This window comes from Suillus plorans, assembly GCF_016647745.1.
Source record: "Suillus plorans strain S12 chromosome Unknown HD556scaffold_17, whole genome shotgun sequence".
Taxonomy (NCBI): Eukaryota; Fungi; Basidiomycota; class Agaricomycetes; order Boletales; family Suillaceae; genus Suillus; species Suillus plorans.
The window spans coordinates 13,772-36,932 of NW_024537401.1; the positions used below are offsets into that span (position 1 = coordinate 13,772).

Genomic DNA, 23,161 nt, shown 5'->3' on the forward strand with positions numbered 1-23,161 from the left:
CATGGCTTAAGCTCCAACAAGAATCGACAGACTTACAGACTGCGAACAGTGGGCGACAACATGGATCAGCATGGCTCGAGCTCCAATGAGGATCGACACACTCACTCACTGTGAACAGTGGGCAACGACTTGGATCAGCATGGCTCGAGCTTGAAGGAGGACCCTTACACTCACTTTGTCTGTGGAAATTAAAGGTAGGCATTGTGTTGAAGAAGATGGAGGGGCATAGCACACTATGGTAGGCAAGTATTAGCAATAGGCAGTTGAGTACAAGTGTAAGTACTGCTATAGTTCTCAATTAGGTAATGTACCAGTCAGGCCCGAGCATAGGTGTGGGTGAGGGTCCAGGTACCCAAAATGCGGACCCGCACCCGTACCCAAGGGGTACCCACACCTGCCACCTGCACGGGTTTTCAAAACCCGTCCATATGCCTAATTCTCACAAGTACTTGAAGTCTAGCACTGAGAAATGCAGCAGTGCAATGACTGTGGTCATCATTGTCACCATTGGCGAAAATGAAGTGCTCAAGTTCGAGGCGAGTGCATTGTGACATATGCAACATAGAAGATGAAGCAGAAAAGACAGTTAAGAGCTCATGAAGCTTCTATTTTTGCTGCATAATGAGCACACTGTATGATATGAGAACATGATTGTTTAGTAAATGCTGTGGCTGCGGTGCCCAAATGGGGCCTCACCTAGTTGGCTAAATTGTTTGGCTCTAAGGTATGGTGGGACTTGACAACTCTTGACCTGATAACTTAAGGATTGAGTACGCCTTACCACACACACCTCGGGCAGCACTTCTCGGTGCCTATAAAGGGTCTAAGAGACCCAGTTTCTATGTTATGGGAAACTAGTCTCTAAGACCCACCCTCCTGCCATCTAATTATAATTCTTGCTCTTGTATTCCTTCCTGGGCCTCCAGCACCTCCCTGCGTGCCTCCATTAACCCTCACAATAGGGCTCTAGCACTACTTTATCCACCATCTAATCATAGTTTGTGCTCTTGCATTCCCTTGCAGGCCTCCAGCACATCCTCGTGTGCCTACATGAACTCTCCCAATCCTCTAAAAGTGCTATACTACTTCATCTGGCATCTAAACTCTTAGGCTCTTGTCTACGCTGTCCATCGTTTGGTTTTCACAAGGTATGTCATGGTGTGCTTGCATGGCACTGTCATGACACTTAAACAATTTTAGTTCAAAAATCTTCGGATGAAAAATCTCAACTCTGCAATGGAACATCAATGTAGACCCATACATTAGGGTTCAGGAATGCATGTACCTGCACTCCAAACCCATTACAGATGTGGAAAAGTCTTTCTCTAGCTCATACTCAACCGATCTCATATCTACCTCGTCCCTCCTCATCTCTAGGCACCCCATTGTCCTCCTGCGCACACCATTACCCTTCACTCAGCACCTTGTCGCTCTTCTCCTGTGCATATCATTGCCCTCCCTCCTCTTGCCATCTTGTTGTACACCTCTCACCACCTCATCACGCACCTCTCACCACCTCTCACCACCTCTTTGCGTACCTCTTAGCACCTCATCGCACACCTCTCAGCACCTCATCGTGCACCTCTCAGCACCTCTTTGCGCACCTCTGCGCACCTCTGCGCACCTCTTTGCACACCTCTCAGCACCTCTCAGCACCTCTTTGTACACCTCTCAGCACTTCTCAGCACCTTGTCATGCACCTCTCAGTACCTCTCAGCACCTCAATTACATCCCCTCATGGGCCTCTAGCACCTCCCTGTGTACCAGCACATTTCCTTCCATTGATTTGGCTGGGAAGATTCACTTAATACTGGTATGTCTTTCTGTTCTTTCTTTCATTATGTTGTTGTCCTCAACACTCCGTCCTACTTGCAAAGCTCAACCCATGTCTTCTGGACTGGGAACCCACTTTGTCAGCCCTAGAAAAGCTCAAGACAAATGCAAAATACAAACATTTATTGAGTTACTGGGTGTAAGGGTGAAACACCACTGACTTTTAGCTGAAATGAAGGAACTTATGAAGCCATGATGTAAAGAACCAAATTTGCAGGTGACTTCTCCTCAAGCATCACACAATGATACTGCTGAGCACATTCAATGCACTGAAGATGCTATGGCACTTTCCTTTGATGACGTGGATACAGTGGAGAGGCCATCCCTTAATATTCCTGCCATCGACACACCAGTCAAACAACACATTATACCAGATAAATTGACCACTTCATTGTATAGTAACTGGAGTATACTCATCCCAGCTCTTGTCACTCCTCAACTCTGCTATTTTGGACAAACATAGGGAAAAGCCCTAGAAAATGTCCTTCTGGTCATATCTGCATGTGCTGGGATGCCTTCATGTACATTGAAGTGAACAACTTTGATTTGCTTGTTTTTTGACTATAAGTGTATCTTTCTCTATCACAGAATGCTTGCATTGCTACTTGTTTAGGATTTGTGTTAATAGATGTACTAAGTTGCAAATGCTTAACTCTCCCACAGGTACTTGTACACCATGGTCTATTCCCAACTGCACCTTCACAGCCTCAGATGGCTGTGTCCATTGATTTGCTTGCATTCTACTGTGCACTGTTTGAATGTTCATGTAATGCGATTAATGCTCTTGCTTCCACACTAAAAAGTCACTACTCTTGGCGAGGCTTCCACATGACTGATACAGAGGTAAGGTTCAATAGCATACTCAAATTACTACTAAAAAGCTTTTGAAGGGTCAACTTATCCAAGATCCATTTCATTGGGGTCTCGGCTATGCTGTCCAGTAGTTCGACATTTTGCAAATTCAAGTCGAACAACAACTGGAAACAATTGTTCAACAAAGTCACAATCATGTGGCTGATTTTTAAACCTCCTTGCATGTCAACAATCTCCTTCTATCCACCTTGTATCCAAGTTGATGCGCACAACTTCTGGTCTAGCGATGTCCTGCCTGCTTTGGTGGCGTACTATATGGTAGGCCCACCAATGAAGGGGGTGATATACATATTGCAATAGACAGGAATTTCCATCACCGTCACTGCTGTGCTGCTGGTGATTGTCCACCATTTTATAATCCTATATACTTTATCCCCAAACACTTTGTTGACGACATTGGCCACCAGATAAATGCTCAATGTAAGCAGCCCACAAAGCTGCATACTCCCATTGTTCCTGATGAAGCTGTTGATCAATGTGAAACTGCTTATGAGGCTGCTGATGGGAAAAAGCAGGAAGCTGCCATGGACAATTTTGATGACACAGGGATCATGGCTCTGATTTGTCGCCATGATATCCCAGTGTTCTTTGCTAATATTGATTCGCCAGGAGAACAACAAAAATATTCTATAGCCCTCCTTCAGCACTTGTTTTCATTGCTCTAACCTGAGGCTACAGTTGTTGCTCTTTATGATGTTGGTTGTGTTCTGGCCTGATTGCTCACAAAGGTACACTGTGACCTGAATTTTAATTACTTACTTACACCTCTCTAGTACGACATTCTTTCTGAGGCTATCACCTCACAACTCTGTTTTGCGACTACTGCGATGCATGTGTATGGTCACGAGTGGGCTTGTCAGCTTGTTTATAATCTGTGGATGTGCCTAGGGCTTGGCCTGTCTGATGGGGAAGGGACTGAATGACTTTGGTCCCATTTTGTTTGGCTGCTTGGTGTTGACAGGACATCTTCTGTAGGTCTTACATTAATTTAATTATGTCCTCATTCACTCTAGACTTTTTAGCGCCAGCACCGCCTGTGGCTTATTGATTGACAAGTGGCAGCTATAGGTTCAGACATGCAAGATGACCTTGGTGATTGAATTAAACACCACCTCAGATGGGGAATCAGGGAGCAAGGTTCAGCAGTGCAAGATCTGCTAGAATGATGTGGGATCCCTGTCAATGAATTGAAAACTGAGTGGTCCCACCAATGCCATTCCCAATTATCTATCCACACTTGTGAGTTCAATTCATTAGAGCCTTGTTCATGTTGATATGTGATATTGCTAGATGCTCTCGCTCACCTGAGGAAAGAACTGGACACTGTATTTGTATTGGTTCTTCAGGCTGAATGGATGCATCTGATAGGACCCTACAAACCACACAAGCAATGCTTGAGAAAGAATCATTCTCTGGTGACACATTAGAGGCCCTAGAGAGCCTTGAGAGGGGACATGACCAGCTAATGAATAAAGTTGAAGCTCTTTATTTGTCTCTCAATGTTCACCAGAGGTTCCCTGAACTTCAAGAGGTTAATCTCAATTTCATTTGCACTCTCTTAATGGCATGGGATCTCAAAACGTGCTATTGCTAGTTTTTTTGAGTGGGACAAGCTTGATCTCGCTGTTGGTGGCGCACAGCAAGCTTTAGGTATGTCAATCATTCTTATTTATGTATCTTTCTCAATTTCCTGCAGGCACTAAGCTACATCAACATACCCGCAAAGCCATCGCAAAACATCAACCTGCCCTCATGACCGCTATCCGCAAATTCAACTCTTACTGCGAATGACTGGAGTATCTTTACAATCCAACTTAAGGAATTCCACTCCCTGCCCCTCTTCCCACAAAACTAGCTGAACTATGTAGTGACTCAAGATTGATGGAAGACGTCTGGATTATGCCATCCATTGGGAAGGTTCCATGATGGTTGGAAGACTCGCATGTGAGGGATGGCATACATGCACTTCTGAAGCAAGATCAATGCGAGGAGGAGCAGATTCGGCTCAGCATTGAAGCTGATAACCTTTGTTGTTTTTTTGGTAATGAGTTGGCAGTGCTTGAACTTGCTCTTTGTTTACCAGAAAGGGAGTTAATTTTATTATTCTGATATCACCTTCTGCTAACATCTAATTTAATTTTAGGTAAACCATTTGCTGTTCCATTATAGCAACGGCATGACAATTTCCTCAGACTTCAAATTCAATGGTCGAACTCATTAGCTACTTTGGTACACTTCACTAGCCAAGTCAACAAATCACTGGACATTGCTGCGACCCTCTTGGGAGCACCAATAAATGCATCATGTCACACGATAAAAGCTAGCACACTTGCTGTGCCAGATTATGAGGGTGAAGATGAACTCTCTATCGACCCTAACCATTCTCCAGCAATCAATTCTGAACAAGCAGCAGTTGCTGATGTTCTGGAGGGTCAGATGAGCGCACTAGAGTTAGAGGATGATGACTTAACAGCTTATGGGCACAAAACCAATGCCATAATTTGTTGGAACCTTCCCGAGGTACATTAAAATTTATTGTTGGGACTGTTGCACTGATGTATCATATTAGAACCTTCTTGTTGATAATTTCAGCCCTCCATTACACATTCCCTCACGTGAGCAAGGCAATCTCATACCTGGCAAAATTGTTGCTCGAATACAACCGAGCTCAAATGATGGAATCCCAAGTCAGATATTTGACCCTAGGGACATTAGTTTCCTTAGTTCTCCCACAGTGCGCCTAAACAATGTATGCATCAACAGTTGTGCCATACTTTTGTGGCACTCTCAGCTTGACACATCTGGTGTACAATGTGCAATGCTCTCAACTCACGATCTTCCCTGCATTCACTACAATGCACCAGACAATGTTATCTGGCGCAACACGTCATGGATTTGTTATTGGGAAAAGAACATTTGAGTGCTTCCAATTCATTGGCCATCAGGCATTGGCTGGGTGTTATGTGTCATTCGGCTGTCTGATAAGAACCTTTTTCTTTTGATAGTCTGGGTGATAGGCGGTCTTGGGAAAATGACATTAAAGTGAGTTAAATTCCAAGCATTTCTTTTCAGTTAATTGAATTGTGCAGGATATAATAAGACTAATTGCTTGGTTCCTTCTTATTGTGCACCAACATGAACATCATGTTACAATCGACCTCGAAGGATGGGTTGCTCGACCTCTGAATGTGAGTTTCACGTTCCATCTCAATAAAATTCCTAACTACAACTATTTTTCTAGGTCGAATGTCTCCAAAATAACAATTTTGACTGTGGTATATGGGTTTTAGCTACAATGTTAGCTGTTGTATGGGGCAGGCATATTACAGGAATGCACGAGCAAGACATGAACAACCTCCGGTGTCTTCTTAGATAGATGATCTATAGATAAACACCTATAAAACCAAATATCTCCACGGTCAGTGATTCAGACAAATACCAATGACTGATAACATGGTCGTTCGTGGGTGGCTTGCCTTGCTCCTAAGATACAGTCAGCAAAATATGGCTTGCACAAAAATCAGTGATCAGCAGTCAACAGTCAACAGTCAATCCAACAATATGGATATGAAACACAGTGATGAGAGAAACACAGAACTTGATCAGTTAGCAATCAACAACAACACAACAATCACAACAACAAAAATATCAGGAATCACAGTCACTCTAACAATATAGAGATGACAACAAACAAACAAAAGGACACTCTTCCTAACACTTCACATAGCAACAATGATTTGTACACAAACTTAGTGCAGCAAGTTGTGTGGAGTTACAATGATAATCCCCCTCAAGAACAAAAACAGGTGAGACTACTGTCAGACCTATTCAGAGCTACCGTAGCACTTCTAGCCTAATATTGAACCTGCTGCCAAGGAACTCACAATGAGTATTAAACAGACTCAGGAACAGGTGATCTTGGACTTCAATACCAAGTCCCCTTTTCAATAGCTAAAGCCTAACTCGCAAATGACCACACTGTCCCAGTATAACACACAGATGTCTGAGGTCAGCAATTCACTGTCAACACCTAAAGTCTCCCCACTAGACTATCAGAGTCTTCCGTGGACAAAAGAGACAACACCGAACTTCTGGGTAAGAATGAGACTGAAACTTTGGTACTTGAGAGAAAGTTGATAGAAAAAGGCAACAACAACACAAGACCGCTACAACAGAAATGCTAACGCAATTGCAATTACGGAGACTGTTAGCAACGACGATCACAACACACAGAGACAGCGATCACAGAGTTAGTCAACACAGTCAGTCACCAACACACCACACACACTTGAGACAGAGAGAGAAAGTGAAACAGAGAAACAGAGAGGGTGGTTTCACAGTCACGAATCTCAGACACGTTCTCAGAGAGACAGAGAGAAAGAAAAAAACAAATCACAGACAATCAGAAAAAGAGACAGAGACAGAGACAGAGAGAAAAACAAACAAGCACACAGTCACTCAGATTCACAGACAGAGACACGGACAAAGACACAAAAGGAAATAGAGAAATTCAGACAGACAATCAGAAAAAAATAAATAGAAAAACTAGTCTTTGTTAGTCATCAGACACAGTGAGCTCAAGGTATGTGCTAGATGTTCAGCACAATGAGCTCAGAAATGTTGTGCTGGTTGTTGAGCACAGTGAGCTCAACCTTGATCTTGCACTTGCTGAATGCTGATTCACACTTCACTCACAATTTTATTCTGAGAGAGAAAAAGTGGCACTTGGGCCTGCATTTATTGGGCAAAAAGTTGGTCCTTATATAGACAAATTTGGTGGCTATACTACTAGTTTCTCATACATAAAGTTGTAACTTTAGTTCAATAGTACCAAGTCACACGGTGTCTTTGGGTCAAAAGTAAATATTCATAATTCTAGTTGGTATAATGATGAGTCAGCAAGAGCTGCGTATGGCCCATGGGTCAGGTGACCCTTGATGACTCAGCTAGCCAAGAGTGAGAAATGATTACATATTATGTACATATGTTTGTGAAATCTGTGGCTGATGAATTTATTGGTAGCATAATGACATAGGACGCGTAATTAGTGATTTGTAAGCTTTCCCACAGGGTAACCTTATGCAAACATATTTTTCACAGTCACTTGATATGCGTGAAAATCTGTCTGAGTCATCCTCATGGCTGACTAAGCAAAACTCATCGCAGAATTAAATGTACAAAAATATTCAGTCCGCTCGTGTACAAACTCATAAAAGTGAAAAAAAAGCGAAAAATATTTCCTTAGCCTCAGTCTGACTTCAGTTCATGGGGAAAATGGTTTCATGGTAATTTCTAGGGTATAGGGCTCATGGGAGAGTATCAGTCATCCATGCACCGAACCGGTTTGGTGCAGGTCACCAGCATTATCTTCAGACTATGGTTCTTTCATTGCTGAATTACTGTTATGGATCCAGAGTAGGGTAGAACATTGACAAGTATCATAGACTACAGTATAGATTCCGCTTGGCTACTAGTAAATCCACCTCCTTTTGATAAGTCAAGATCCTTCGCACTACCCCCTGGCAGTAGCATTGAGCCATAAGCTTGTGTCTTACACAAGCCTGCATGTTAGTAACATGACTATCCAGCTCATCCCAGCCTCCTATCAGCCTCCTTTGAGTATCTTGAAGCTCCTTCAAAACCTCTGCTATTTCTCTTGCATCATATCTAGCTGCATGACAAGTGCAAGAGTCCCTTTCCAAACGCATAAGGTGTCCATGCATGACATGAAATAGATTCTGTGTGAAGTGCTCTTCTTCTGGTGAGTCAGGTGGAGGTGGATAATCGTAAGGTGATGATTTATTCCACTGGGAGAGATCTGAATCATCAATCAAGTTGGAACTGGATAGTGATTGTTGAAAGAGATAGGAATCAGGAAGAGGAAGAGTGGCTGTTAAGAATGTGCTCAAGGGTTGGATCTGAAGGGCTTGGCTTCAGCTCGTGCGCTGCGCCCCTTACCCCAGTATGTGCCCCTAACTTCTGAGGGCTGTTGGACAATGTCCGAAGGTTGTCGGACGGGTCCGGAGTCTGATGTCCGATGCGCAGGAATTCCGGCGGACGTTCGGGAACGAGGGATAAGACTAATCCGGACGATGTCCGAACTAGAAAGGAAACAGCGGAGGTGTTAAGTCTATAGGAGTTGATCCTAAGACTATCAGAGGACGATGAGAGGAGATACTCAAGTCGGACGGAGGAGGGAATGAGCAGAGTCTAAGATAATATTCGAACTAAGGAAATACAAAGATTCTACAGGGTTTATATACTACTGAGGACTTATCAGAGAGTCAGTCTGCGCAGTCTGAAGCTATGCGAGGCTGTGGACGGAGCATATAGAAAAGTCAAACACTAGTCTATCGGAAAATAGTAAATGAAGACGGAGATGAAGACATAGGAAAATAAAGGCGAAAATGAAATGAGGTATGGAAAATGAGTATAGTCTAACCGAAGAAGGAACATACAAAGGGATAAGGCATGGAAGATAGACACGGGTTGGATCTGGACGATAGATAGAAGTCGGTCGGATCCGGAAGTCCGGAAATGATGTGTGTGATAGGTCCGGGTCTGGAACGCGGGATATGACAGTGGCGAATTGTGAGATGGATGCTAGAGGGCTAAATAGATCCTTGGATGTTGTTTGAGGCCCACATTGACCATGACATTTGGCATAAGCACAAGCATCCTAAGCTTGTTGCATGATTTTACCTCTGTAAAAATGTATCGATAATGTTGAAATGACAAAGCGCAGAAACTTCCTCACTGTTTTGAATGTAAATATGCAGATGTATGTCGGCGAGCAGCCACCATTGTGTCTTCTAATGTTAAATACTTTGCTCATCAGCCCATGGTTAGAGTAAGTTTGACAATTGTTAAAGTCAACCAAAGTTAATGTAAAGATCACACTGCTATACTGCCTACTTACTGGTCAAGATGCAATATGGCTACCATTGATATGTTCTTGTTGAAAATATAGTATTAGCATGATAGGGCATCTCATTAGAGTCGACGAAGCCAATTCAGACAGCTTAATCAGCCATCATTGTGTGCACATATGTCTTTGAACATAAGTACTATTGGTATCTTAAATCTCATTGGTTCACTAATGTTAGAAAATTGACAGTCATGATGTCAGCAGATTTTGCATCTAATCAAGAAGTATTACTTGCTGCAGGGGACATGTATATGCTATGATGACTGACAAAACACTGCTCGTTGTCTAGAGTATAGAATATGAGACCTACTTAACTACTTAATTCTCCTGCAACCCAACAAGTTTGTCAAATTTATTGACAGTGCCATCTGTCATTGTTGAGTTTTGAGTAAGGCAGACTATGGCCAGAATGAGCTCCCTGGTGTCAGCTCTACTAGCAGAAACAGGTGAGGGAGGTTGCTGCATCATATTGTCTGCTGTGGCGGATTGCTGTGCAGCAAAAAACCTCCAGGAGGGTGGAGGAAGAGGAACCTCTACAAACATGTGGAGTTTGTGATGATGAGAAGGGATGAGATGATAAGGCATAGGAGAAGTCTCATGCAGTGTGATATAATGATGGGAAGGGCCAGGATGAGTACGAGAAGGTGCAGGAGAAGTATTGTATAGCATGAGATGACAATGTCTATTCCAATCAATATAAGAATCGACAAACTGGTGACATATATGTGTGCAGTATGGATCAGGTCCAGGAGCTTTGCCATAGATGATGGGGTCGCAGGAGGCCAAGAGTCTTCGGCAGGCATCATTGGTGGTGAAGTATTGAAGGCTCAGCACATTATCTTTGAGGGCATCCACAAGTACACCACATTCATGAAGAGTTAAGTCATGGATTCCCTTGCTCTTTCTGAGTGTGTTGCGTCTCTCACTAGGCATGAGAGTATTTTCAGGATAGTTGTAGAGGACAAAGCTATGTTTCCCCAGAACAGTAGGCAGGGTCTTTCAAGGAAAGTTTCCCCCTCGCCCATCGAGTCTGCCTATGACATTTTCAGAAATTCTCCAGAAGGCTTGATAATAGAACATACCGCACAGTACAGTCAAACCACCCATGATGCAGGGTATCCCATTCAACTGCCTCCAACTCTCAGGATTACTGCTCTCCCACCTCTCCAGCCACTCCTCCAATACCTTCTATATGGGCAACCTGTGCCGAGATGCAATGTGGTTGAGTTCATAGTCAAGCCTTGTGAAATTCATCAACGAGAAAGTGAGCAACCAGAAAAATGAACTCTTCATCAATATATCACAGAAGATTTAGTATGTGTAATCAATAGTGATGAGAAAATGCACCTTAGTAGTGGATAGAAATGTGCTCAAAGTAGCCAGAGGTTGGAATAGACTTAGTGAGCATTTCATAGATATATGTAGAGTGGAGGATTTAGTTGATAGCAGAGGTTATAAGCGATAGTGATGGGGAAGGACTTCTTGCAAGCAGCAGTTGATTTCCTTTTTAGTCATGCACATAGACGTTCAGTGAATGTAAGGCTCTACTAGTAGGTCTAGTCTATGTAAGCACTGTTATGATTGGGAATTAAGCTCCACTTTAATCTGGCCGGGTGGCTGGCATACCACTAGACCCAGACCCTTCAGTCACTTTCCATATAAAACCCTGGCCCCGGATGTGCCAAAAGGCTGTAGAATCATGGCCAGCCAGTCACTGGCTGGAGTATGCAAAATCCAGCTGGCTGGAGTATGTGGAATCAGTGTTGACTGGTGTAGATATATACATATTAAAATTACTGTAAACACAATAACTAGCCTTATGCCTACAGAATATATAATATAGCTGGTCGGAGTATGAGTGTTAATATATATATAAATGATTACCATGATTGAGAGCATGGTAGTGGCTAGCTTTATGCCTGCAAGATATAGAATTCAGCTAGCTAGTCAGCTGACCTGATTTCACTGCAGGTAGAGTCAAGCTTGCCAGTATGAAATTCTGTAACCAATGACTGACCAGCCTTGATTCTACTGTTGTAGAATCAAACTGGCCAGGATGCAATATTAAAACTGATAACTGGCCAGTCTTGGTTCTACATGTTGTAAAATCAAGTCAGCCAGTCACTTGTTATTAAGTTGCATACTGGCCAGATAGCTTCTACAATATGTAGAATCAAGACTGGCCAGTTGTCAGTTTTAATATTGCATCCTAGCCAGTTTGATTCTACAACAGTACAATCAAGGCTGTCCAGTTTAATTCTACAGTAGAATCAAGCCTAGCTAATTATTGGTTTGTAATTTATATACTAGTCATTAGTTACAGAATTTCATATTGGCTAATCTGATAGCTTCTATAGCATATAGAATCAAGACTGGCCGGTTATCAGTTCCAACATTGCATCCCGGCCGGTTTAATGTTACAACAGTACAATCAAGGCTGGCCAGTTATCAGTTCCAACATTGCATCCTGGCCAGTTTAATTTTACAACAGTACAATCAAGGCTGGCCAGTTTGATTCTACAACGGTAGAATAAAGGCTGGCTAATTATTGGTTTGTAATTTTTATACTAGTCATTAGTTACAAAATTTCATACTGGCCAGATAGCTTCTACAGCATGTAGAATCAAGACTGGCCGGTTGTCAGTTTTAATATTGCATTCCCACCGGTTTAATTATACAATAGTACAATCAAGACTGATCAGTCATTGGTTTCAGATTTGTATAGTGGTCAGATACTTGTGGTCAGATATTTCCTACAACATGTATGATCAAGACTGGCCAGTTATTGATTTCAACATTTCATACCGGCCAACTTGATTCTGTCTATTGTAGAATCAAGGCTAACCAGTTATTAGTATCAGAATTACATGAACTGCATAGGGTAGATATAAGCTAGTTATATACTCTTATAAGGGCTAGCCATGTACATACATGCTGTAGGAACCATCTGGCCAGTCCATATCTTAGATACAATTATCTCGGCCAGCTGTGGACTACATAGAGTGGAGCTGGTGCTAGCTAGGCTACCTTGTCATTTATTAGCATCAAGACTTATCCTGTCATATTTTTCCTAGCAAAGATAGTATACCATATCAAAATATAAATTGACATCCATTGAAAGTTATCTCTGCCTCCTCAACAAATCTTCCCCACATCAAGACCTGCTAATAAGTATAGGCTTGATGACCAGGTCTGGTGGCTTGGCCACCTCTTCTCTCCCATTCATTCTGGTGGTACTTAAACCAGTTTATGGTCTAACCTATTTTATGTCTTACCAGCCTTAATTCCTCTTCCCATCTATTCTATCTAGCCTTAGCCTTCAACTAGTTCACCCTGTAGACTAGATCAGTTGGAGCTTTAGTGACATATCATAGAGATGAATATTTTTTCTTACATTCATCTATCCAGGCATCGTCTTGATCTTGGCTTGCATTATTTCCTCTCCAAAACCAAGCCAGCCTGTCTGACCCTTGTCCAAATATATTTTCTTCTGTCACCTCTTTGTCTATACTGAGCTCTGTAGGCGATATTGTCTGATAAAGACTCCCCAAGGTGGCTTTGTCCATGCCTAGACCTTCCATTGCTGACCTTGCCCTCTGATAGCTTCTTACACACTTGGCAATTTTGAGCTGACAGTGTTGAGCTTTTTGCTTTGACCTAGTCCCAGCCCATGTAGAATTAGCACTTCAAAAATACTGACGATAGATGATGGCCTTATGACCAAGGGCTATTCAGAGCTTTTTGAGGCAGTCATTGGCTTGGCCCTTTCGAAGTTCTAATTCTTCAGCTTGGAGGGGACTCAGTCCAAGAGCCAATGCATCCTGGTAGGGCACTGATGATGGCATTCAGATACTTATCTCTTCAGCCAAGATTTCTTCATTGATATACTCTGAGATCTCTTCATCTGAGACCTCTCCCCAACCATTTTCATCATGACCTACATAGCAGAATCTAGGATCGTCGAAATGCACTGTTGCAGTTCCAAGATCCATACTAGCAGTCATGACATTAGCTATTTCATGAAATTTAGCAATCCTAGCTGTCAATCTCTATCATTTCTCTTCTATAGAAGCTTTCTGTCCTGGGTTGCATCAGTAGGAAGTTGTCAAATATCTGCCCTTAGTCCATCCTTAAAATAATACTATGTCAAACTGTTTCTCTATTTGTATTGGTTACATACTGTAAATCCTCCAGATTGATGCCAGTAATGAGTCAAGAGACTGTCCCAGGTTTGCCAGTGTCGGTATTCTCAAACTCAGTTAATTTGAGTCTAATCTCTGCCATAGTTGGAGCTAGATACAAATACTGATTAGACGTCTATACAAGAATAGCAGCCTCACAACTAGACAGAGTTCACTTACCTTTGTTCATCTGCAACTGATAGATGTCAAGATACTCCCCACGTTGTTCCATGGCCTTTTTCTCATTGATCTTCCACATCAAAATCTTCTCAGAGTCCAGAGACAGAGTGAGCTCATCAAAGGGAGACTTTGTGTCATCAACACCTTTGAGAGCCAGTTTGTACTTTTTCAAGAGAGTCTTCACTGGAAGCTCAATTGTCAAGCTTGTTCAAATGCAAAATTTGGAGTGCTTACTTATTCCCACTATTTTTTTCCAGTTTGTCTTGCATATGATCATTAAGAACTTCTTGACGGTGAGCCTGACTTATTAACCGAGCAGTTGAGGAGATCTTATTGAATGGTGCCCACAGAGTCTCCAAAATCTCCCCATCAACATGTCCAGCCCCTTGAATAAAGTTGAGGCTGTACCTTGCAAAGCAAGCCAATTTATGAGCACTAAGATGGAATTTTCCAACTGCTGGAACGATGTGCATATTTTCAGATACAGACAAGCCCTTGCTCTGGGCTACTTTCTGTAGAAAATTAATGCTCCACTGACACCCCACATCATAATAATGAGGGAAGAGTCTATACCAGCTGAATAATAATTCAATATATTGCATATTAAGTAGTCGATATTCATGTGTCTAAAAATTACCTAAGCTTGCATAACATGTTGATTTGGAGGATATACACAGACCTTTTACCCTTCTGAAAATCAACTATACTATAAGGAACAAAACATTCATATCGAGCACAAGCAGTTGCTCTTACACCTGTAGCTTGAAGATTGCTCCTGCTGATATTGGCTGCATTTACTGCACGATAATTGCCGCAAGAAGACCACTACAAAGATAGTGAAGCAATAAAGAAAAGTGGTTATCATAAGCCAACTCACCTCTTTACTTTCTACAGCCAATGACAGATGAGTCTGTCTTGATCTTTCACCATATACCCAAGCCCATCTGACAAACTAATGTCCAACTGTGGTTTTCTCATTACCATATGTTGAGTAGTGAAGTTCCCATCTACCACATATCTTTGTGAAACAAGCCAACTGTACAAATAGATAAGCATAAGATTAAAAAAGTGCAAAAAATAAAGTAGAAGTCTCTCTCCGAACTAACTCTAGCTGGCATGTCTTTGGGTAACATCTATGCACCTCAGTTTAACCAGCCAGCACGGTTATGCATGCTATCTGTGTCAAGCTAGCAAGCCAATTTAATGTGCTGGCTAGCTTGGTTTTACATCCAGTCTATGTCATGCTGGCTAGCTTGATTAGAACATAAGTCAGCCTGGCCGGAGCTCTTGTACACTATGCAGTGTAGGGCTAGCCAGTGAGTATGATATTCTTAAGTGTGGTAGAGAAATTGAGCTGCCTCTCCTTAGAATGAGACCATGGATAAATGACTTACCTTTCATATCTGGCTTACCAGTCAGGAGGTAGGTTAATCTCAGGCTGTGGACAAGCAGGGCAAAACCAAGCCAGATCACTCTTATCCGGTTTCTGCTCATCATTATGGGCAAACCTAAACCATTTTCGACTCATCAAGTCTCTCCACAGTTGAGACACTCTCATGAGTTCTTGATACCTATTCTAGAAAAACAAATTGGTACTGTTAGTTTAACTTTCACCAAGAAGACTTATAAGACTTACACTGGGAAACAGTTATTGGTCATGCTACAGATTTTTTCAAAGAAGCTGGATGCTGAAGTCTTGCACTCCAGTGCGTCACTTAGAAAATGATTTAAGACATCAAAAGTAAAGGCAGTCTGTAGTTGAGTGGTACTTGCTGGAAATAATTTAGCTTTCAGCAATTGCAAATACTGCTGACAATCAACTCCAGGACAGCTGCACCAGATGATGTTGTGCAAAAACATTCCAGTGGAATGTACAATGGTCAACTTGGTTGGTATAGTTGGACCATGAACTGTCTCCATCAGTGGGAAATCGGCCTCTGTGTCCATTGGAATATTCTCCCATGCATGCATGTCGTCAGAAAATGGACATGGTTGTCTCCCATGGCCCATATGCCAGATAAAACCCAATTCTTCAAGTGATGTGTTATTGAAGTATTTCCCACTCCACTCTTGAACCTTGTGGAAGGGCAAAAACTGGTGAGCATTGACAATGCAAGAATGACAGAATGTCTGATTTCTACTGCAAGTCAAACAGCAAAATTTCCCTTCACCAATCTGACAAGACTAGAGCTGGGATACATTGGAGGGTTTCTCCAAGTCAAGGAGAATATCCAAGTACAAGTCTTGGAAAGGCAGATATTCTTGGATAAAGTCATTTTGTGTCTAATCGTATTGATCTCTATTTAGTACATAATTAAATTACACTGAATTATTGTGCTTGCCTTGGTTTTTCTTTGTGGGTTCTCTACATAAGAAACAAAGTCACCAAGGACTTCTCTATCAAAATCTTCATGACTGCTTTGCAATCCTTGAGCATCCTCTCTAACACGTTTACGAGGGCTGGAGGATGGAGATGGTGTTGGGGCAGTGTCATAAAGGCTATCAGCACATGATTCCACCCAGGTTGGCTTCCTTCTCTTGCCAATGACTTGTTTATGAGACACATAGGCAACATCAAGGTCCTTGCCTTTAGACAAATGGCCTCTTCCTTGGAAGGAAAATGTAGCTGCCTTGAGTCGAGTTTTTTTTTCTTGGGAGGCATAGTGTTACTTGGGGGGGAAATGGATATTATTAACATTCTATTTTTGAAAGTTGAAATCATTCATAAGAATCACTAGACCACATCAATTAATCTAGTAGGTATACTCTCAAACACCTGATTTTTCCCACTCCACCACTCCTCCCCCCACAAAACTCTCTTCCCTTATCATCTTCTTGTCACAACTGTCATATCCCGCGTTCCGGATCCGGACCTATCACACTCATCATTTCTGGATTTCCGGATCCGGCCGACTTCTATGTATCGTCCGGATCCGACCCGCGTCTAACCTCTGTGCCTTATCCCTTTGGTATCTCCCTTATCAGTTAGTACGCTTTATTTTCCGTCCCTTATTCATTTCCGTCTTCATTTTACTAAGTTCCGATAGACTAGTAATAGTCGTCCCATATGTTTTATCCATAGCTTGACATAGCCTCGCACTGCACTTACTGTTCTCCGTTATGTCCTCAGTAGTATATAAACCCTGTACAGTCTCTGTAGTTTCCTCAGTTTGAATATCATCTTAGACTCTGCTCATTACCTCCTCCGTCCGACTTGAGTTTCTCTCTCATCGACCTCCGCTCGTCTTAGGATTGACTCCTATAGACTTATCACCTCCGCCTCTACCTTTGGTAGTCCTCCGCTGTTTCCTTTCTAGTTCGGACTTCGTCCGGATTAGTCTTATCTCTTGTTCCCGAATGTCCGCCAGAATTCCCGTGCATCGGACATCGGACTCCGGACATCGCCCGACGCCCTCCGGACATCGTTCGACAGCCTTCAGAAGTTAGGGGCGCAGCGCACGAGCTGAAGCCAAGCCTTCAGATCCGACCCTTGAGCACGTTCTTAACAGCCTCCCTCATGTGTAATAAAGGTCTGTCGTCACTATTGGCCGCTGATGCTCTTCGAACCGAACTCGATGCTATTGATCGCATCAGCATCTGCATCGATCGATGTACGAACATCCATACCATATCTGCGAGCGTCATTTTTCTGAATGGTGAGCAAGTTGTTTAGAGTTGAAATTTTCAGTCGCTGACAATGTTCTCACACTTCCAGGATGTCCCATACGCCGCGATGTGCCGCAACTCGCTCTTCCAAGTGGTAGTTACTAGAACTTAGTCTCATTCGCGAATGTTCGAGGAGTGCTGCTGCGAGCGGCCTTGGATGTTATTTATAGTTATTTTATTTACTTGTAATCTACAACACTTTCGTTTCGTTTTCCTTGCTTTCGGTGCTTGTTGCACTTGTGGGCACTTGTGAATCACGCATTTACTTGTGAGTGCTTGTGAAAGAAAAATGACAAGTGAATAAGCAATAATAAGCAGCAACATTTGAAGATTTTCGTGACAAGTGGCGAAAAAGGTTGTCAAGGATAGTGCTGCCGTGGTCCGGTCCTGAACCATGGTTCGAACCGGACTTTTGGTCCGGTTCTCCTGTGGTTCAGTCCATGGTCCAGATGTCAGCCAGAACCAGACCATAGTATGGTTCTCGGTTCTGCCATTGGGCGAACAGTTTGACTTTGGTTCGGACCAGTCCCAAACCGTTCCGAACCGCGAACCGAAAGAAGCTTGCCACATTGTTGAAGCGCGCCTTGACACCTTCCTTTGATGATCCACTTCGGCCTCAGAGATTCTCAAGCTTCAAGATTTACTTGTTTCCATCAAATGCAGAGGCCTATTGACAAGGTAAGTCATGATATGCACTATTCAAACTGACACATCAGACCACACGTCTCGTTGTGCAACTCCTCCCGCAAGCCCATCGTCCCACTCCCGCGAAACCACCGCCTCCACCCCTAAAGTCAACACGCCGACAAAGACCAAGGCAACTGTCATATCCCGCGTTCCGGACCCGGACCTATCACACTCATCATTTCTGGATTTCCGGATCCGGCTGACTTCTATGTATCGTCCGGATCCGACCCGCGTCTAACTTCCGCGCCTTATCCCTTTGGTATTTCCCTTATCAGTTAGTACACTTTATTTTCCGTTCCTTATTCATTTCCGTCTTCATTTTACTAAGTTCCGATAGACTAGTGATAGTCGTCCCATATGTTTTCTTCATAGCTTTACATAGCTTCGCACTGCACTTACTGTTCTCCGTTATGTCCTCAGTAGTATATAAACCCCTGTACAGTCTCTGTAGTTTCCTCAGTTCGAATATCATCTTAGACTCTGCTCATTCTCTCCTCCGTCCGACTTGAGTTTCTCTCTCGTCAACCTCCGCTCGTCTTAGGATTGACTCCTATAGACTTATCACCTCCGCCTCTACCTTTGGTAGTCCTCCGCTGTTTCCTTTCTAGTTCGGACTTCGTCCGGATTAATCTTATCTCTTGTTCCCGAATGTCCACCAGAATTCCCGTGCATCGGACATCGGACTCCGGACATCGCCCGACGCCCTCCGGACATCGTCCGGTAACCTTCGGACATTGTTCAACAGCCTTCGGAAGTTAGGGGCACGTACTCGGGTAAGGGGCGCAGCGCACGAGCTGAAGCCAAGCCCTTCGGATCCGACCCTTGAGCACGTTCTTAACAGTATATTCGAACTCACACCTTACCGAGTATATTTACATCTGACTTCATGGCACCTACACAGGCACAGACCGCTCTCAATGCAGCGGGTGTAGTAACCGCCCGACGCGACTCTACTCCCATAGTCGATGCCTTCCTCAGTTTCTCACAGCGTCGCGCTAGTGCGCAAGGTGCTGCCTCCAGCATCTCACAACTCATGAATCGCCCACATCCGTCTACCCCCACCCCCACACCCGCCGGAAATCTTCCGCACAATGATTCCGACGATGAACTTGCCCTAGGCGGTAACCCGCCAGGAGGAGGTGGCGGAGATCCGGATGATGAACCTCCGGAAGACCCGACTGACGATGAAAACGAAGGTCTAGGTCCACAAGACTTGGTCTTCCTCCGGCTATCCCAAGCCATCAACAACCTGGCGCGTAACAACCGCCAATCCTCCGGATCCGGTGATCCTAAAGTCAAAGTCCGAGAACCGGATACCTTCGATGGCACTGAGCCCCGGAAACTCTGGGCGTTCTTTGTCCAATGTGAGCTTAACTTTCAAGCTAAGCCGAAATCTTTCCGTACCGGCAGAACTAAGGTCAACTTCGCGCAATCATACCTCAAGGGCATGGCCCTTGAATGGTTTGAGCCGGACCTCCTTTCGGATGATCTAGCGGATCGTCCGGATTGGATGGATGACTACTCCGAGTTCATGTTAGAACTCCAAACTAACTTCGGACCTCATGACCCGGTCGGACATGCGGAAATGCAGCTGGAACAGCTCTATATGCGCGACGGACAGCGCATCAACAAGTACGTTGTAGAGTTCCAGCGGCTAGCTTCCCAAGTCCGAGGTTGGGGCGACGGAGCTTTGCGCCGTCAGTTCTACAATGGACTTCCGGCTCGCATCAAGGACGAAATCAGTCGTCAAGGAAAACCCACCACTCTGTCCCAATACAAAACTCTCGCCCAGACTATCGACGCTCGATACTGGGAACGCAAGGGAGAAGTCTCCCGCGAAACCAAACCCTCCGTATCCGCGCCTCCTGCGAAGCAGTCAGCTTCCACTTCCGACCGGAAAGAGTACTCCGGCGGAAAATCCGGAAACGCTTCGGCTTCCTCCTCCGCCAAACTTCCGGACTTGACGTCCAAACTCGGAAAAGATGGTAAACTCACCTCCGAGGAACGCCAGAGGCGCATGGAGAAGAAGCTCTGCCTCTTCTGCGGCGGACCCGGTCACACTGCCCGGGACTGCCTAAAGTCCACTTCCCGTGCGGCCAAAGGTCGCGCTAGCACGGTAACTCCGGAAGCCAAACCGGAGGTCTCGGAAGAGACAAAAAATTAGTCCGCAACCCTCTTGACTCCGCGCGGGATGAGGGTTGCGTTGACTCAACCCGTGCAATGGAGCTACGTCTCAATGCTATTTCCTTTTCCGATCCGAACTCTCTAGTACCATCCGTCTCTATTTCTACTTTTCCCGATATTTCTCCGTTTCCGGCTCTAGTAGATTGTGGTTCCTCCCATTGTTTTATAGAAAGCAAGCTAATCCGAGAAAATAACATTCCGACCTATGCAATTCCTCCACTTCCGCTCCATCTGTTTGATGGTACTTCTAATGCCACTATTACCGAGGCAGTAGATTTACCGATCCGGTTTCCGACTGGCGTGGTTACCTCCGAAACATTTTATGTTACTCTGCTGGACTCATCCTGTTCCATCGTTCTAGGATATAGCTGGCTCACCCGACACAATCCGTTGATTGACTGGGTAAAGGGCAGCATCGATTTCCGTCTGATTCCTCATGGAGTGCCTCCGACCCCTCCGACCTCTTTTCCGCCGGCTCCGGTGGAAATCCCTTCCTCAACCTCGCCGAGTCCCTCCGCTGATAATGCCGGTCCTAATATTTCCCTAATCAATGCAGTTGCCTTTTGCCGGGCCTGTAAATTAGAGGGATCGGTCCAGTTCAGTATTTTTGTTCGTCCGTCCGGTGTCAATCTCCGCTCCGCTACACTCTCCTCCGAACCTCCGAACCTATCCGGAATTCCTTCGGAATATCACGAGTATGCGGATGTCTTTGATAAGGGCAAAGCCGGACAGCTCCCTCCCCATCGTCCATATGATCTAAAGATCGAATTGGAAGAAGGAGCGGCTCCGCCCCTTGGCACCATCTATTCCCTTTCTCCGGTTGAGCTTGTAGCTCTTCGCAAATTCCTTGATGAGAATATTGCGACCGGACTTCTTCGTTCCTCATCCTCTCCGCATGGAGCCCCTGTCCTATTCGTCAAAAAGAAGGACGGCTCCCTACGCCTCTGTGTAGATTTCCGAGGACTCAATAAAATCACAAAGAAAGACCGCTACCCGCTTCCCCTCATTTCCGACCTTCTCGATTCTCCGAGCCGCGCTAAAGTTTACACTAAAATCGACCTCCGGTCCGCATACCATCTAGTCCGGATGGCGGAAGGAGACGAGTGGAAAACTGCTTTCCGAACGCGCTACGGCTCGTATGAATGGTTGGTTATGCCGGAGGGTCTCACCAATGCTCCGGCGGCTTTCCAGCGCTTTGTCAACACCATCTTCGCCGATATGCTTGACATATGTGTTATTGTGTATCTCGACGACATCCTCATTTATTCCGCAGACCTTGCATCTCACAAACAACACGTCCTTGAAGTCCTCCGACGCCTCCGGAAGCATCGGCTATATGCTAAACCGGAGAAGTGCAAATTCCATTCCGACTCTGTAGAATACCTCGGTTACCTCCTATCTCCGGCCGGACTTACGATGTCCTCCGACAAAGTCCAGACTATCTGCGACTGGCCGGAACCTCGGAAAGTCAAGGATATTCAATCGTTCCTCGGATTCGCCAATTTCTATCGTCGCTTCATCTTTAACTACTCGGATATTGTAGTTCCGCTTACGCGGCTCACTCGCAAGGATGCTCCCTGGAATTTCTCCGAGGATTGCCGGAAATCTTTTGAAACTCTCAAGAAAGCCTTCACTACCGCTCCGGTGCTTACGCACTGGATGCCGGATGTTCCTATCGTCGTTGAGACGGACACTTCCGACTACGCTATCGCCGGAATACTTTCTATAGTATGTCCGGACCAGGAGCTCCGCCCGGTTGCTTTTTACTCCCGGACCCTTTCGGCTCCGGAACTCAACTATGACACCCATGATAAGGAACTGCTAGCTATCTACGAAGCTTTCCGGTCCTGGCGACACTACCTTGAAGGCTCTGCCAAGCCGATAGATGTCGTCACGGATCACAAGAACCTTGAGTACTTCGCTACCACAAAACTCCTCACCCGCCGCCAGGCCCGCTGGTCGGAATACCTTCACCAGTTCAACCTCATTATCCGTTTCCGACCCGGAAAACTCGGAGCTAAGCCCGACTGCCTAACTAGACGTTGGGACGTCTACCCCAAAGAGGGGGATAAGGACTATGCTCAAGTTAATCCACACAACCTCCGGCCAATATTTACCACAGAACAGCTCGCTTCGTCCCTCTGGGCATCACACCTAGCAATTCCGGTGCTCCGGACAGCTGTACTGATGGATGTCGAGCAGCTTCATAAGGACATTCTGTCCGCCCTCCCTAATGACCCTATCGCTTCCTGTCATCTTCCGGATCCGTCGGACCCGAGATGGACAGTGGACGAGAGTGGTTTCCTCCGTTGCGACAACCGTATATACGTTCCAGAATCCAATGACCTCCGTCTCCGAGTGCTCCGGAATACGCACGACCACCCGCTATCCGGACATTTCGGTCAGAACCGGACCCTGGAAGTTATCCGTCGGGAATATACCTGGCCCGGAATCCGCGCATATGTGAAGGACTATGTTAAGTCCTGCACGACCTGCGCCCGAGCTAAAGTTCCGCGACACAAACCATACGGATTATTGAAGCAACTTCCCATTCCCGAGAAGCCGTGGAATTCTATATCCATGGACTTCATCGAACAACTCCCTGATTCCTCCGGCTTCACAGCCATCC

The 23,161-nt window shown here is 44.7% G+C and overlaps 4 protein-coding genes across 4 annotated transcripts; 1 reads left to right on the forward strand and 3 right to left on the reverse strand.

Annotated features, from left to right (window-relative positions):
• Positions 1-2,487: 2,487 nt before the first annotated feature.
• HD556DRAFT_1233635 (uncharacterized protein) lies at positions 2,488-2,721 on the forward strand (the record flags this gene model as incomplete). Its single annotated transcript, XM_041297610.1, has 1 exon — positions 2,488-2,721. A coding segment is annotated over one exon (234 nt), but the record flags the coding sequence as incomplete, so codon positions are not given.
• A 7,231-nt stretch (positions 2,722-9,952) lies between these two features.
• HD556DRAFT_1441090 (uncharacterized protein) lies at positions 9,953-10,567 on the reverse strand (the record flags this gene model as incomplete). Its single annotated transcript, XM_041306228.1, has 1 exon — positions 9,953-10,567. One exon carries the CDS (start codon positions 10,565-10,567, stop codon positions 9,953-9,955), a length of 615 nt encoding a protein of 204 aa, XP_041162188.1.
• A 2,798-nt stretch (positions 10,568-13,365) lies between these two features.
• On the reverse strand, positions 13,366-15,492 carry HD556DRAFT_1306643 (uncharacterized protein; the record flags this gene model as incomplete). The annotated part of the gene is made up of 11 exons (XM_041299944.1): positions 13,366-13,466; positions 13,488-13,646; positions 13,996-14,198; positions 14,230-14,507; positions 14,534-14,571; positions 14,675-14,696; positions 14,749-14,820; positions 14,873-14,947; positions 14,977-15,031; positions 15,223-15,304; positions 15,390-15,492. 11 exons carry the CDS (start codon positions 15,490-15,492, stop codon positions 13,366-13,368), a joined length of 1,188 nt encoding a protein of 395 aa, XP_041162189.1.
• A 135-nt stretch (positions 15,493-15,627) lies between these two features.
• Positions 15,628-16,158, reverse strand: HD556DRAFT_1233660 (uncharacterized protein; the record flags this gene model as incomplete). The annotated part of the gene is made up of 1 exon (XM_041297612.1): positions 15,628-16,158. A coding segment is annotated over one exon (531 nt), but the record flags the coding sequence as incomplete, so codon positions are not given.
• Positions 16,159-23,161: the final 7,003 nt, after the last annotated feature.